A 14,661-nucleotide genomic window follows, 5' to 3' on the forward strand; every position below is an offset into this window, starting at 1 on the left:
GACCTACGCCGACCCAGACTTTCACCGCCGCAATGCCTCTCCCACCCCATGCATTCACCATCACCGGCGGCTGCAACTGCGGCGCCATCCGGTCAGTCCTCTTCCCAACCAAACCCCTTTCCCGCCTCCCTACCTCACAAAACCCACCAAGACACCTAACTCCCCCCAGGTACCGCATCGCCATCCCACCCCTCGAGGAACGGCCCCCATCCTACGCCGGAGGCCCCAACCCAAACCTCGCCGACCCCCAGACCGTCCGCCTCCCCCACACAGCCGCCTGCCACTGCAACGACTGCCGCTCCGCCACCGGCAACACGACCATGGAATTCCTCGCCGTCCCAGCCCCCTACATGACCGTCTCCGCCCTCCCCCGCTCGGAATCCGAAGACTCCGACCCCTCGCGCGGCATCACAGGCCGCATCTTCGACCGCCCCCTCACCGAATCCGAAGCCCAGGCCCCCGACGCCGACCGGCCCGCCTACATCCCCGCCCGCGACGTCCTGCGCCCCGCCATCCCCGGCTCCCGCGACACCTGGCTCCGATTCTTCCACTCCTACATGTGCGACCCGGACGTCGCCTCCCGCGCCTTCTGCGCCCGCTGCGGCTGCCAGGTTGGCATGCACTTCCTGCCGCGGCCCGAGTACTTCGGCGGCGACGAGGTCTTCTGCCAGCCCGACGGGTGGGAGGGCGTCGTCGACGTCCCTCTGGGGACTATCGACCGCCATTGGCTCGACCGCGAGGATTGGTTTGCCATCGACCATGAGCTCACCTGGAAAGAGGCCTTGCAGTGGTGTAAGAGGGATTCGGTCCGGGGGAGGGCCCAGAGCACGAGGCGCCACCCCGATGGGGCCGTTGCGGTGACGGTTGCTGAGGCGGATTTGTTGGCTCCTGCCAAGTAGAGCGAAGTGAAGGGGACCAGCGTTTTTCTGAGGCTATGGGTGGGAGGTGTAAGAATGAGGAGAGTGAGACGGATGTAACAATGCGTGACTGGGTTTGGCAACACCTCCTTTGCTGTCAGGGTTGCCTGCTGTATCACCAGTCTGGATGCATACATTCTCAGTCCAATCTACCCTATTGTCTTGATGAAAACTCACCATCTCATCGTAGCCGATGGACTCGAGGTTGTGAAAAGGGAAACAAAAGGTGGTTTGTTCATGACCACCGCGTACATCAAGGAAATAGCTGGTCACTCACTGCGAAGAGCACCTTGACTGGGTTATAATCATCCCATTTATGATTTCCCGACTTTTTGTGTCGTGTATCCCTGCCTACCTGCCGGAGTCGATGTCACGTTATGGTATTGTACAAGAGTGCCCAAAGCCATAAGAAGCCAGGCCAGACGCCGGAACCATGCTGTCCCCCCCTTCCCGTACACCGTAAGACCAAAACCTAGGCTTGCCAGCTACCAAGGGAAAAGAGAAAAAGAACAAAAGGAAGACGGAGTGCCATACCACCGAGGCAAATGACAAGGGAAACAACCAGGCAAACGACGACAGCCAGCCACATTAAGCTGCCCCCGCGTGCCCTACGAATAGGTAGCGACTATCGGGCTTAGCCTCCCACGCTGTCATCTCGCCATGTGGTGTTTCTGTCGCCGTCGTGACATGCGACCTTAGTTACGACTCATCCGACCGACGAGGACCGCGAGCAGCTCCGCCACGCTGTCCGCCACGACCGCGGCCACGACCATCGCCGCGGTAACCACCGCCGCGACCACCGCGAAAATCACCACGGCCGCGTCCACGCCACTGGTTGCCACCCTCGCCGCGATCGGCCCGGGCGCGGTTCCGTCCCTGGACTTGATGAAAGCCGTCGTTGGAATCGGCCTGCTGAGCGGCGGCCTGATGCGGTAAAGGTGTCAGCGTCTTTGCAAAAGCTAATTCGGTAAAAGGAAAGTGGAGAGGTGGGAGGGAATGTGATGCATCTGTTCAGACATACCTCGGACGACTGCTCGGGATGGTCATCGGCCCAAGATTGGTTATTGGGAGCAGGAGCGGCACCGGTAGCCTGAGTGGCCTCGAGCTCGGTGGGCTCACGAGAGACGTTGACCCATTCCTGGGAGAGAGCAGAGCCGCTCAAATCGTTAGCTGAGTTGCTGGTATCCCACTTCTCGCCCGACGCGTTGGCAGTCTCGTCGGTAACGGCAGCGTTGGCCGGAGCAGCAGCGGATTGCTCCTCGACGACGCCGTTGGTCAAGGCGGCGTCTTCGCCAGCCTTCATCTCGTTGACGGTAGCATTGGCAACGGTCGGATCAGTCGCCGCGGTAGTCTCTTCAGCAGCCGGGGCCGCCTGTTCCTGGCTCTCAGCCTCGACGACTTCAGCCTGCGCCTTGCTATAGGCCTCGGCAAGACTCTTAACTTGAGCGACTGTGAAGTGACGTCAGTTTCATAATTTTTTTACCGAGTCGGAAGATCGGGAAGGAGCAGAAAGAAAGCTACTGACAGGTAGTCTGGAGAGGGTCGCCATTGACGCTCTGGGTGGGATCGTCGGAACCCTGGGTGAGCTTGGTCATGCAGTCAACGGCAGACTCGTCGCCGCCATAGACGCCAAGAAGAACGCCCTCGAGAGCCAAGTTCTCGTCGAGCATGGGGTCAACGTCCTCCGAGCGACGGGCGGCAGCGAGGCGGAGGAACTGCGACAGGTGGAGCAAAGCATCGTGGATGGCCTTGGCATGGTCGGCCTCGAGCCTCTCCTTGATTTCTTTGACGGCCTCCGCCTTCTCTTTCTCGAGCTTCTCGGTGAGGGTCTTCTCAAGCTCGGCCTTCTCGGTCTGAAGGCGGGTACGGTAGTCTTGATCGATCTTCTTGTATTGAACGAGCTGCTCCTCCAGCTGGGCAACCTGGGCCTGCAATGCGGGCTTCTTGGAGATCTGGGCTTTCTGATCGGCATTGATGAGCTTCGCAGCAACGAGTGCGTCGAGGGACTTGTCGGGATGATCCGCAACTACGGCCTCAGTTTTGGCCATGTTGACCTGTTGGGGTAAGATGAGGTTAGCACGAATCACAATATATGGATTGGTTAGGGTTAGGCGAATTGGAAGAGGGAATGTGAAAGGGACGCACAATCTTCTTGTTGATGTTGCGGATATTCCTAGGCAGTCAATTAGCTTTGGAATTCAACCGGCAGGGAACTGTGCAATGCTCACTTTTGAATCTCGCGAATATAAGAGGTCTCGCCAGCATCGTCACCAGCCTCGGAAGCCTTCTCGGTTGCAAGAGAGCCAGTGCTCTCAGCAATGGCAGCGGCCTTGGCCTTCTTCTTCTTGGACGACTTTGACTCGCCCTTGGTGATAGGGTTCAGAACAAAATACGCCGCCATGGTGAACTAGGGTAATTGGTAGAGCTGTGGACGCGCGCGGTTGTTGCACAAAGCTGATATGTAGGTACGTTGTAGGTAGTTTAGTGATTGCACGCGCGCACAAGAATAATGTGCAAGGGTGCAAGATATCAGTAGGGGAGATTTAACGATAGAATAGGATGAGGAGAGGATAGAAGAGATGGTTAGGATAGGATAATCTGTGTTGCCTGATTATAGGGTTACTATTAGAAAAGAAAGGAAGTTTTTTTTTTCTTTTCAAAGAAAGTCGGGTTTGCTTTGATGGTAAGCTGGAACTGATGTGTGGGGTTTGGTGCAAGGTTTTGGGCAAGATCGAGAGTTGAAGTTGGTGGTATCCGTGACTGCTGTGACTGGGGTTTTCTGCGTGCCTTCTTTTCTTCTTTTGGACCCCCGGCATTGACGTATGTACCTAGGTACTTGCCTGTCACTTTCCTCCAGCTAATCAAACACGCGACTGTTGGGGAGGAGCTCTGGTGCAAGTACATACTTGGGTGATTAGTAAACAGTCAATACAGGGTAAAGTCCTACAGTAGCTTTCTTCTCAATATCATTACTTGGAATTGACCGACTTCCATCCCTTCCCGTAATAACCGTATCGTATTTCCTGTACAGGTAATTCCCTGCTGATAATCCTGGTAGTTAGAAGGGAAGAAATCCCAATAAGCAAACTTGACGGCTGACATGCTGCCGCGATTTGTCCCGGTGTATCGTATCGTTTAGCTTGCTGTCTACACATGAGTCGCCTACTTCCCCAGACTGATACATGACCATGCATGACTGGTATTACGTCATAATCTACCTCACAAGACTGGTGGCCTATGCTCGCACCTCAAGAGTGTTGTGAGAACTAGGCATCGAGAGAGGGTGTATCTCATCCATGCGGTCAGCCGTTTTATCCCCAGACCTGACTTTCTGAACCTGGACTCAGCTGTCAATGAGCGTCTCCGAGGTGTGCCCCAGTTCTCTACGTTGGCGCACGTAAGGGTTCCTGAAGCTTCTCCTGGTCGACTAGTAATCGGGACCAGCCGGTCGTTCAGCGGCCGATCCCAGGCCCACAATGGACCCCTGCAGTCTTTCCTTCGTAGTATCACAGCCCAATATCAAGATATTCCCTCGCCTCCTCCGTTGGCTAATTCCTTCCGACCGCCTCTTCCCCTGAGCCAACGCGTCGTCTGACGGGTGAATTGTAACTTGATGGGCGTTAGGTCGACTGTTTGCATCAAGTCGACTATTGGATGTAGGGCGGCACTTGTTATGACGTAAACTCCAGCACCCGCGGCCCGAGACGAGGCCCGGCTGGTTTACTATTAGTCGAGCAGGAACCGGAGGATAGTCAGACAAGTAAGATTCGCCTGGGAGACCCTCTGTCGTGGGCCGGCTTGGTGTCGCTCGAGGGAGGTAACGGGCTTTATGTTTGGAGGACGGTGTGGATCTCGTCCGTATCATGTTGGTCCATGGTGGGCGAAGATGTTATCCTATGTCTTGAACCTGGCTAGGGCATCCTTTGAATAATGTCAAATTCGTGTTCTTCGGGGCGGCGGTATTACGGTATGCCAACGTACTACTGTGGCCTTCTTGACGCTGATGGCGGTAATGGTCCTCTCCCCAGAAGATTTGGAGTCAATGGCGGCCTCCTTGATCACACTGTCGGTTCTCAAAGCATCAGTCCTCAATTCCATCCCAGGATGTCGAGATTTGTCTTTGTAAAGCGTACCTCTGCATGAACCGGAGATAGTCGAGATAGATCTAGTCATAGGTGGGAGATGTCAGTCACGCGTCTCGACGCGACGCGTGGTGGCTCTCCGGGTCGTGGGAGATCACATACCATGACATCGACATTCTTGGTCATATTGCAGTTTGAGTGGGCTTTGATGATCTTCTTCGCCGTCGCCCGGGGGTAGGCTTTTCGTACAGGAGCCATCGTGCTGTTTGGACGTGTCAAGTCGATGTATGCCACTCTGTTGGGCGCGTTAGAATACCGAGAAAGAACAGCATGTGCCAGAGGTGGGGCCAATGTCCTGAGTACTGGTACGTACTCCGCTCCGTAGGCTGTAGCTGTCATACGGTGCGATAAACAATTGTATACAATATTCGCACTATGCCCCTCATTGAACCGAAGCTCCAATTTCTCAAGCTGGAGGAAGTTTGGAAAAGACACGATCAGTAGTTTTCACAGCTCGAATACCTGGGAAAATGGCGACAAGACGGATGATGGTAAGATTCTACACCCTCGCCCAGAAGCTCTCGAAACTATTGCAGAACCTCTCGACTAACCCACAAATGAATTCATGCAGCTGACGAAGGAAGACGAGGCGAGCGTCGGGGATGAGGTCGAAGTGCGCAGAGAGGACCAAGACAAGATCAACAAGTTCAGCCGCCTACACCAGCGCCAACTGGTTATAGAAGAAGAATTACAATCCAAGAATGTGCGACCCTTTGCCTTCTAGTCTTGACCCTCCATCGAACAAACCGACACTGACCCGACCCCGCACCCCTACCAGAAAGAAAAAGAAGACCTCGACGACCTCAACGTCGAACTCGAATTGATCGACGAAGATGATAAAGTCCCGTATGGCCGACATCCCTTTACCTCTGGGGAGAGAACTGTAACACTGACAGGATGGAACAAACGGCAGTTACAAGATTGGCGATGCGTTCTTCCACGTGCCTCAGCCCCAAGCGCTCGAAATGCTAGGCGCCGCCGCCGCTAGGTTAGAAGAGGAAATTGAGGAACTCGAGTCGAAGCTCGAAGAATGTCGGGACGAGATGGCCGAGCTGAAGATTGGGCTGTATGCGAGATTTGGAAAGAGCATCAACCTCGAGACATGAGGAATTCCAGCAACCTGGCAACTGAGAGTCGCCGTTTTCCAACGCACCGATACCGGAGCCGGCGTATATGTCGAGTCTTTAAGGATACCCAATGTCCAGAAACCACGGCGAATATGGGCGAGAGAAGGGCGAAACGAACAAGGAAGAAAAGGGAGGGATTTCTCACCACCGCCCGTAGCTGTCGCCACACGGAGTAGCCACAGGGGAAACAATAGGAACGGAACACCGGCCGAAATCGTTTCTCGCGTAACAATATCACGCCTCCAAGCGCATTCATTTCTTTTTCCTTGTCGATTGCATGGTCGTCACAAATACCTACTTCATCGCCATCTGCGCACTTTTCTTACAACGATGTTTGCAAAGTGTACAATGTAAAATCCCGTGCAACTGCGGGCAGCCATGGCCAGGACGATGCCAACTACTAATATGCATTTTACCATCGTACATGGGCGACCTCAACTGGCATGGTCCGGTCCCGGGCCGGGTAAGGACATCCAAGTCCGGCAGAACGACCCACTACGGCCAAGCGTCCTCCCGGCACATGTTTTCTTCGAATGCAAGTTCCCTAGCCAATGAAGGCGCCACACTGATGCGTCGACAAGGTTTATGACGGGGATAAGGCCTTTGCTAAGACCCTTACCTCCGGCTGGCGAAGGCTGCTAAATTGCTAATCAGCCCAAAGGACGCGGTCTGATGCAAGAAATAGCGGCGGATCGTCCCCCCTTGGCTAGTATTCCGACAACCCATTACACCATTACGAGGCAAATGGTGGTCTTGGTGGTCCTGAGACCAGAAAATCTTATCGTCCCGGGCTTAATTATCGCCGATGTTCTCCAGGTTATCCCTCCATCGTTGCCGTCCGTCCTTCTTAGGTGCATCGATCCCCTCCATCGCCAAGTTTCGCAGGCTTTCTTCTTTCACCCACCCTTTCATTTCATGACTACTCTCCCGACCTTCTATCGCTCTCTCTTTGGTCTGCTGAAATACATTCGGGAGGACTACCGGGACTGCTCACAACCATAGGCTAGGTATGCAAAGTCGATCCGTAATTGATCATGGTTCGTAGTATCGATCTCAGTAATGACTTGGAGGCATCAAGGCCGTCCCTACAATGTAAGTCTTTCCCATTGAACCCCAGGGGGGAAGACGGCAACGTGACCATGCAACAATCATTGACCGTGTATTCCTTTCGTCTCCCCCTTGGCTCAGTGAGAGTGCAGAGATCAGCAAACACAGGACACGCTGGCCAACGGGGTGATGGACAGATAGAGTATGAACCTCAACATGGGAGTGCTGGCCACGGTCTTGACGAGAAGCCAGGCTCCACGCCCTTCAACAGCTCTAGCGATCACGACGAAAAGACCATAGTATCCTGGGAAGATGGCGATCCGCAGAATCCCTACAACTGGTCCAGTGTAAGTCCTTCGAGACTGCCCTCCCCTCCAGAACCCTTCGCTAACCAGGTCATGGACAGACCAAAAAGATGGCCCTCGTCACCATGAACATGATGCTCATCATCAACAGCACCATGAGCTCCTCTCTCCCCTCCAACGCCATCCCCTTCATCTCCGACCAGTACGACATCACCTCCCCCCAGCAGCAAATCCTGCCCATCTCCATCTTCATGATAGGCTACGTCTTCGGGCCCATCATCTGGGGTCCCCTCAGCGAGCACTTTGGACGCCGCATCATCACCCTTAGCACGTTCGTCATCTTCACTCTCTGGACCATGGCCTGCGCTCTAGCGCCCAACTTTGCCGCCCTCGTCATCTTCCGCTTCTTCGTCGGCGTCTTCGCCAGTTCTCCCAACGCCGTCGTCCCTGGCATCTTGGCCGACATGTACGGTGACCACGATACGCGAGGGCGGGCCATGGCCTTTTTCATGGCGGTTCGTTCCCCCCTTTCCATTTCCTCTCTCTCTCTCTCTTCTCTCTTTCCCTGCCATGCCATCAGCAGGCCATCGCAAAACAACCCCCGCTGACATCCCCAACAGACGACAGTATTCGGCCCCCTCTTCGCCCCCATCGTCTCCGGATACTGCTCCACCACCATCGGCTGGCGCTGGACCTTCTGGATCGCCCTCATCTACGCCGGCGCCACCCTCGTCCCCCTCCTCCTCGTCGTCCCCGAGACCTTCGGCCCCGTCCTCCTCGCCCGCCGCGCCAAGGCCCTCCGCGAAGCCGACCCCGTCCGCAACCGCGACCTCGCCGCCCCGCGCGACCTCGAACCCCCCGCCGACCTCCACCGCCTCGCCACCGTCGTCCTCGCCCGCCCCCTGCGCATGATCACCTCCGAGCTCATCGTCGCCAGCGTCTGCGCCTACCTCGCCCTCGTCTACGCCATCTTCTACATGTCCTTCCAGGCCTTCCCCATCATCTTCCAGTCCCTCTACCGCCTCAGCCCCGGCGAAACCGGCCTCGCCTTCCTCCCCATCGGCGGCGGCTCCCTCCTCACCCTCCCCATCTTCTTCGCCTGGGACCCCCTGCTCCGCCGCGCCAAGACCCACCCGCGCTTCGCCGCCCTCGCCGCCCAGGAGGAGTTCCGCCGCCTCCCGCTCGCCTGCCTCGGCGGCCCGCTCTTCGTCATCAGCCTCTTCTGGCTCGGCTTCTCCGCCCGCGAGGACGTCCATTTCGTCGTGCCCATGCTCGCCGGCCTGCCCTTCGGCGCCGGCTTCATGCTCATCTTCATGGCCCTCCTCAACTACCTGACCGACGCCTACGAGATCTTCGCCGCCTCCGCCAACGCCGCCGCCTCCATGGCCCGCAGCCTCCTCGCCGTCGTCCTCCCGCTCGCCACCGTGCCCATGTTCGACCGCCTCGGCATCGCCGGCGCCTGCAGCCTTCTGGGCGGCCTGAGCGCCCTCATGTGCGTCATCCCGTTCCTGTTCATCTGGAAGGGCGAGACCATCCGCGCCAACTCACGTTTCTGCATCGCGCTGCGTGAGCAAAAGGAGGCCATGGCTAGGCGCGTCGAGGGTCAGAGGAGGCGGGAGGCGGCTGTTACGGATGCTACGGCCGCGACTGAAAAGTCTGGTGCGAGGGAGCCCGAGGAGAACTCTTCTAGTTCCTAATTTTGATGCGACGGAAGTTTCGATGACGTTTCCCTTCTACCACTACCACGGTAAGGGACATTCAGTCATGTGTTTCTCTTGTTTTTGAAAAAGTCAGTGCGACATCCGAATAGTCGAGGACTGCAGTTCCGGTTGGGGAGAAGGGATGGTTCACTGGATGATTTCTGCACGAATATAGAGGGATAAAAAGGAAAACGGAAGGGAAGATATAGATCTGAAAGGCGCAAGGTTCCATTTGAATAACACCACAAATTTAAAGTAGGTTGTTGCTTTTACTATAGTAACATACACACAATACAGTACATGCTGAACAGCTCGTACTACAACTGCCACAACTACTACAACTGGCTGCTTCCCTCATAGGTCTGCTGGTTTGGTCTAGATCACATCGAAAACAGGCGTCGGTACGGGGCCATAAAGCCGCATCCCAATGGTTTAAGATAATGAAGTAACTATATGTACATTGAGAAAGAAAAGAATCCGGTCAAGAGCTAGGCATCCGGTCCAATAGCTCCAACTATGTATGTATCACGTTCTTCCAAATCGCACCATGTCAAAGACAGCGCATACCCTATATACGGCCACGAAAGGCGTTTGCTGGACGAACATGTGAACTCCCTGTTGCGAATGGGAGAGCAGTAAAGAGATGCGTTTGACTCTGGAATTTACACATTCATGTGCAGGTGCTTGTCCTCCTCAGTCCCTGAAGCTGGCTAGTCCCGTGCGACGCATTTTAGTACAGGTTGCGGAAGCGGCTGCGGCGGACAAACGGAACGCCGGTGGGCTGAGCGAAGCCGGAGGACGGAAGGGCGCTGCCGGTAGGGTAGGGGATGGGCTCGACGGTAACGGTCTGGTCGACGACGACGACGTCTTCCTCGTCCTCGATGTCGTCTTCATCCTCGTCGTCCTCGGCCGGGCACTCATCCTCAAAGTCACCCTCATCGTCGCCATCCTCCTCGTCATCCTCGTCGTCCTCGACCGGGCACTCATCCTCAAAGTCACCCTCATCCTCGTCGTCCTCATCCTCATCCTCGTCCTCATCATCCTCAATCGGGCACTCATCCTCAGCGTCGTCTTCGTCGTCTTCATCCTCCTCATCCTCGTCCTCGGCCGGGCACTCATCCTCAGCCTCCTCATCCTCATCCTCATCATCCTCAACATCCTCGTCCCCATCCTCAATCACCTCGTCATCGTCCTCCACGCTTTCGAACTCATCCTCATTGTCATCCTCGTCATCACCGGGGGCAGGCGTGGGAGTACCGGGCTGAACGGGAGAAGCGTCGGACTGGGTGGGGCTGCCAATGGTGACGTAGACGGTCGAGGCAGGGACGGTAACAGTCACGGCAGTGGGGCAGACGCACTGGCCGTTATCGTCGGAACCGTTGCCCGGGCTGTTGGAACCACCGTCGGTATCATCGGAGCCATCGGATCCATCAGAGGAGCCGTCGCCAGGAGTAGGCTTGGGGCTCTCGGGAGGCTGCACGGTAACGGTCATGGTGTTGGTGGTGGTGGCAGTCGTAGTGGTGGTGGGCTCGTCCTCGTCTGGAACGGCGCCGGTGATCTCAGCATCGGGAATGGTGGTGACGGTAGGAGCATCGTTGTCGCCGTCTTCAAGATCATCGTCGCCATCCTCAAAGTCGTCGTCGTCGTCCTCAAAGTCGTCATCATCCTCGTCGGCGGGGCACTCATCCTCGTCATACTCGTCATCCTCATCATCGCCTTCGCCAACGCCGGGAATGGCGCCCGAGGTGGTCTGGGGAGGCACGCTGGACTCAGACTGTGAGGGAACGGCCGAGGGAGCCTCGGAGGTGATGATACTGCCGGTAAGGGTTCCGGTCTCGTGCTCCCGGATGACCGACTCGGAGATACTCTCGACTTCGGTGATGGCGCAGACGGTCTCGGTCAGGCGGACGGTTTGAGTGACAATGAACGTCTGGAGGTCCTCGTCGGCGAGGGTGGGCGACGCGGCAGCACAGTCGGTGATGGTGGGTGCGCAGGAAGTGACGGTGGCTATTTCGGTGACGTCGACGGTCAAGGTGGTGAAACCAGCCGGGACGGAGGATTCCAGAATGGCGGACGAAATCGGGAAATCCGAGACGGAGATGCCAGCAGAAGCGGACGGAATCGGGAAATCCGAGACGGAGATATCAACAGAAGCGGACGGAATCGGGAAATCCGAGACGGAGATATCAGCAGAAGCGGACGGAATCGGGAAATCCGAGACGGGGATATCAGCAGAAGCGGACGGAATCGCGAATTCCGAAAGCGAGGAAACATCAACAGGCACCGATAGAATAGGCGCGGCCGAGCTGATGTCCGAAGCCGGCGAGATGGCGGAAGCCGACGGGACGGCGTCGTCGGGGCGGCTAAGGAAGCTACCTGGCTGGTAGGCGTTGGCAGTGGCCAAGAGGCCAGCGGCAGCAATGAAGGACTTCATATTTGGCGTTCGAAAGCGGGAAAGGCTATGTTGCGGTCTTTTCCTTGGGGTATAGGTGCGGTACGGCACGCTGACGCTGTTATTGCAGTGTTGTTTTTTTCAGGGGATTTTCGACTCGGGTAGTCTAGTTGGTGGTTTGTGGTATACGGCAGAAAGAGCTGGGTAAAAAGCAGGAAGTCAATTCCGCGTGGAAACAAGCAGCAGACACAGTTTGCGTGGTTGAAGTGAAGTGAATGTCAAAATTGAAGGGCGTCGAAAGAAGTGAACGGCTATATCTGCGCTGGTCGTCGAGTGACAAGAAGCAGAAGCACTGGTTTGTACAGGGAAATGAAAGAATGGACTTGTCACAAGGACAGAAGGAATGACTAGAGCAAGAGAGAAGGGGATGAAGAGAAGGCCGTGGCGTAGGTGAAAAGAAGGGGAGAAAAGGAGAGGAAAGGAGAGGAGAGGAGAGGGCTAAGTGATAAGGACATTGAGCCCTTTTAGCTCTACGTCCCTGCACCGCACCGCTTCTGTTGGAAGTCCATGGCCTGGGTGGCATCTGCCAGCCCCCTATTCCCAACCCTAGGAGGCCCAGGGGAGAGAGCCCAGATCTTGGGACTTCACTTCCGACGTCTCTTCCCACTGATGAGATTAAGGGACATGTCGAGTTTGGCACTGTCGCACTGCTCCGTCTAATGCAGGTACGGTGCAGATGAGGGGGGCTGTTTGGCCTATCAGGAGTTGGCGCCGAGCCAACATCCTGGCTTCGCATCATCCCACTAAACGCTGGACGACGCCCCTGAGCGCTTGGCCCTCGGTGGAAGCCAACGAGAACTGACCGACCGGTACAATGGCGGTTATGTAGTTGTGAAGATTCGGGATGTGGCATCGTCCGTATACTAGAATCCGGTGAGTTGTGTAGTAGGTCTATCACTGTTGTGGCATCAGTCGCGTCATTTCACAGCCCCCGGGAGGCATCATCTTATGGAAATGACAGTTCGGGGTGCTTTTATGAAGTGTGAGTTCTCGGAAGCAGCCAGCGGTTCCCCGTTCTCCCTTCCTCGTCCATTTTCGGCGAGAGGAAATACGAGTCGTCCTCAGCCTGAAGGAGCATCGACAGGTCAGCCTTCAATCGTAAGCCTTCGCATCTTCAGAGAGAAACAAAGGCGCCGGTAACATGCATAACCCAGCTGGAAATCCGATAAAGGTTGACGATCGAACCCGCCACGTGCACTGAAGACAATACTAGCGGTGTCGATCGATGGACAAACGAAACGTCCGAGTTGGACGTCTAGAAAAGACGATGGTTCGTGTGCGCAGTGTATGCCTTGCATTATTTCATATTGTATAACGTACGTTGTATGTACGAAATACTTCATAGATCGAATGATGTGGTAGATTCGGTGTACGGTGGAATAATTGTCGGAGAACACGAGGAAGCCTGGCATCCCTGGTCAATGTCCGTTTCAGACCCTGAGAAGGATGACATTGCCAAACCAGGCGGTTCGCTATCCCCGGTCATGATTGGGCCGTTCACATCGCAAGATAAAACAGCTCAAAACTTGTGAAACTGCTGTGGAGATGCCTAGAACAGCCGTAAGTACCCACATGCCACTCACCATCGTTTTGCTTTTTAATGATCTCATATCATTTCAAGTCCTGTCCGAGGACAACAGGGCCAACTGCCCCTCTTTCATCATGTGAGCCGGCTGAGGCTATTGGTCGGGGCGCCGAGATGTCCTCGTATCGCCTGTGTTTGTGTGGCCTGTAATAATGCATGCTGCGCGTTCAACAGTCGAGACCTCGACCTCGATCGTAACAGTGAACAGAGCAAGAGCAGAAATGACCGGAGAGAGACGAGCTGAATCAACGACATGGAACCGTATTACAGTGGTCCTGTAGCTCTCGTGCCGCCTTGGTAGCTATGTATATGCTGTTTCTCTCATGTTCCCCTAACTGCAGTCAGAAACCAATTATCGGTTTGGAGCCGGCAGAGATTCGGGGCGACTCTGTCCCCTGGTCCCCTTACCTGAGTTGCTTTTTCGGACATATTGCGAGGGGCATCATACAGTCAGACACCCGCAGAGTGAAGAATCAGGACCACTGCCTGGGCCAAAGTCAAGAATGAGTTTCCAGGGGCTCCAAGATTTGTTATGACAGAGTCGCCTGGCGTTATGACCAAACCGTTCGTCGAGTTATGGTCGTGGCGGAGCATGAGGCATCTGTATATTCAACGGTCTCTTCTAAAGACACGCAAATGGCCAGAAAGGAGCGAGGAAAAATGACATGGGAATGAGCAGTGTTGGTGTGAGCGCGAGTGCTCCCTGGACTCGGTAAAGCAGAAGCAACAGCTGGGGCCAAATCGGAACAAGCAGATGATTGTATCGGGTACCTCACCTACCAGCCTGGGATTTCTACCCCTCATATTCCTACCTAAGTAAGTCCCCGTCTCGATATTCCCGTGACGCATCGAGATTCTGCCAGGGGCGCAGTTACATTTGTATAATGTACTTGCCATTTCGATCCATTATCTGACGGCACCACACTGATGGGCTGCGGTAATGTGAGTAGGGAAAGAGTAACCCAGTTGGCTACCTACCTCGACTTTGGTGAATGCAGACGACGAGGGTGGTAGGCACGACTGACTACATCTACCATCATTTTGTTCGATACCTGGTAGGTACTCCACGATACCTTGGTCGTAAGAGTATATTACTCGTCCCAAACAAGTATATCAAGACTTGTCATTGCTTCTCCTGCTCGCCCAGGGTAGGTCCTTCCCAGTTCCAGGAGTTATATGTTACGAGTCTCAGGGTCATCATCATCGGCGAGGGAGGAGCTGCCCGACCGATTGATCTCAAATCTTGTCAGGACGAACCACGGATTACAGGAACCAACCTACCAAGAATGTATCCTGGCATCGTGTCTACATACCTACCCACGCGATGCTACGATTCAACCTCGTTCCCTCCCCCGTCCTCTATGGAGACAGCTTTCGTCTCCTCTC

At 55.4% G+C, this 14,661-nt stretch overlaps 8 protein-coding genes across 8 annotated transcripts; 4 read left to right on the forward strand and 4 right to left on the reverse strand.

Moving 5' to 3' along the window:
• Positions 1-32: 32 nt before the first annotated feature.
• ACRALDRAFT_1067458 (uncharacterized protein) lies at positions 33-899 on the forward strand (the record flags this gene model as incomplete). The annotated part of the gene is made up of 2 exons (XM_071017449.1): positions 33-91; positions 170-899. The coding sequence occupies 2 exons, from the start codon at positions 33-35 to the stop codon at positions 897-899; spliced, it is 789 nt and encodes a 262-aa protein (XP_070878850.1).
• Positions 900-1,616: 717 nt separating this feature from the next.
• On the reverse strand, positions 1,617-3,318 carry ACRALDRAFT_2023947 (uncharacterized protein; the record flags this gene model as incomplete). The annotated part of the gene is made up of 5 exons (XM_071020176.1): positions 1,617-1,841; positions 1,939-2,366; positions 2,443-2,971; positions 3,063-3,090; positions 3,146-3,318. The coding sequence occupies 5 exons, from the start codon at positions 3,316-3,318 to the stop codon at positions 1,617-1,619; spliced, it is 1,383 nt and encodes a 460-aa protein (XP_070878851.1).
• A 768-nt stretch (positions 3,319-4,086) lies between these two features.
• On the reverse strand, positions 4,087-5,226 carry ACRALDRAFT_1060185 (uncharacterized protein). Its single transcript, XM_071016193.1, has 4 exons — positions 5,162-5,226; positions 5,051-5,082; positions 4,899-4,980; positions 4,087-4,838 (listed from the first exon to the last, which is right to left on the reverse strand). Exons 1-4 carry the CDS (start codon positions 5,183-5,185, stop codon positions 4,812-4,814), a joined length of 165 nt encoding a protein of 54 aa, XP_070878852.1. The 5' UTR covers positions 5,186-5,226; the 3' UTR covers positions 4,087-4,811.
• A 257-nt stretch (positions 5,227-5,483) lies between these two features.
• ACRALDRAFT_1074041 (uncharacterized protein) lies at positions 5,484-6,501 on the forward strand. The gene is made up of 4 exons (XM_071018191.1): positions 5,484-5,550; positions 5,631-5,762; positions 5,838-5,905; positions 5,973-6,501. The coding sequence occupies exons 1-4, from the start codon at positions 5,530-5,532 to the stop codon at positions 6,163-6,165; spliced, it is 414 nt and encodes a 137-aa protein (XP_070878853.1). The 5' UTR covers positions 5,484-5,529; the 3' UTR covers positions 6,166-6,501.
• A 744-nt stretch (positions 6,502-7,245) lies between these two features.
• Positions 7,246-9,535, forward strand: ACRALDRAFT_1079201 (uncharacterized protein; the record flags this gene model as incomplete). Its single annotated transcript, XM_071018876.1, has 4 exons — positions 7,246-7,278; positions 7,431-7,580; positions 7,640-8,053; positions 8,159-9,535. The coding sequence occupies 4 exons, from the start codon at positions 7,246-7,248 to the stop codon at positions 9,233-9,235; spliced, it is 1,674 nt and encodes a 557-aa protein (XP_070878854.1). The 3' UTR covers positions 9,236-9,535.
• Positions 9,536-9,635: 100 nt separating this feature from the next.
• ACRALDRAFT_2045481 (uncharacterized protein) lies at positions 9,636-12,611 on the reverse strand (the record flags this gene model as incomplete). The annotated part of the gene is made up of 8 exons (XM_071021512.1): positions 9,636-9,752; positions 9,785-9,893; positions 9,976-11,748; positions 11,788-11,830; positions 11,868-12,128; positions 12,175-12,265; positions 12,298-12,553; positions 12,589-12,611. The coding sequence occupies 8 exons, from the start codon at positions 12,609-12,611 to the stop codon at positions 9,720-9,722; spliced, it is 2,589 nt and encodes an 862-aa protein (XP_070878855.1). The 3' UTR covers positions 9,636-9,719.
• A 27-nt stretch (positions 12,612-12,638) lies between these two features.
• Positions 12,639-13,871, forward strand: ACRALDRAFT_206087 (uncharacterized protein; the record flags this gene model as incomplete). Its single annotated transcript, XM_071021943.1, has 12 exons — positions 12,639-12,650; positions 12,688-12,788; positions 12,845-12,861; positions 12,904-12,964; positions 13,036-13,218; positions 13,244-13,310; positions 13,360-13,412; positions 13,450-13,475; positions 13,557-13,572; positions 13,617-13,740; positions 13,773-13,804; positions 13,850-13,871. The coding sequence occupies 12 exons, from the start codon at positions 12,639-12,641 to the stop codon at positions 13,869-13,871; spliced, it is 714 nt and encodes a 237-aa protein (XP_070878856.1).
• A 26-nt stretch (positions 13,872-13,897) lies between these two features.
• Positions 13,898-14,575, reverse strand: ACRALDRAFT_206086 (uncharacterized protein; the record flags this gene model as incomplete). Its single annotated transcript, XM_071021942.1, has 6 exons — positions 13,898-14,005; positions 14,121-14,207; positions 14,254-14,305; positions 14,382-14,394; positions 14,459-14,517; positions 14,553-14,575. The coding sequence occupies 6 exons, from the start codon at positions 14,573-14,575 to the stop codon at positions 13,898-13,900; spliced, it is 342 nt and encodes a 113-aa protein (XP_070878857.1).
• Positions 14,576-14,661: the final 86 nt, after the last annotated feature.

This window comes from Sodiomyces alcalophilus (assembly GCF_042370955.1).
Source record: "Sodiomyces alcalophilus JCM 7366 unplaced genomic scaffold ACRALscaffold_1, whole genome shotgun sequence".
In the NCBI taxonomy this organism is placed as follows: Eukaryota; Fungi; Ascomycota; class Sordariomycetes; order Glomerellales; family Plectosphaerellaceae; genus Sodiomyces; species Sodiomyces alcalophilus.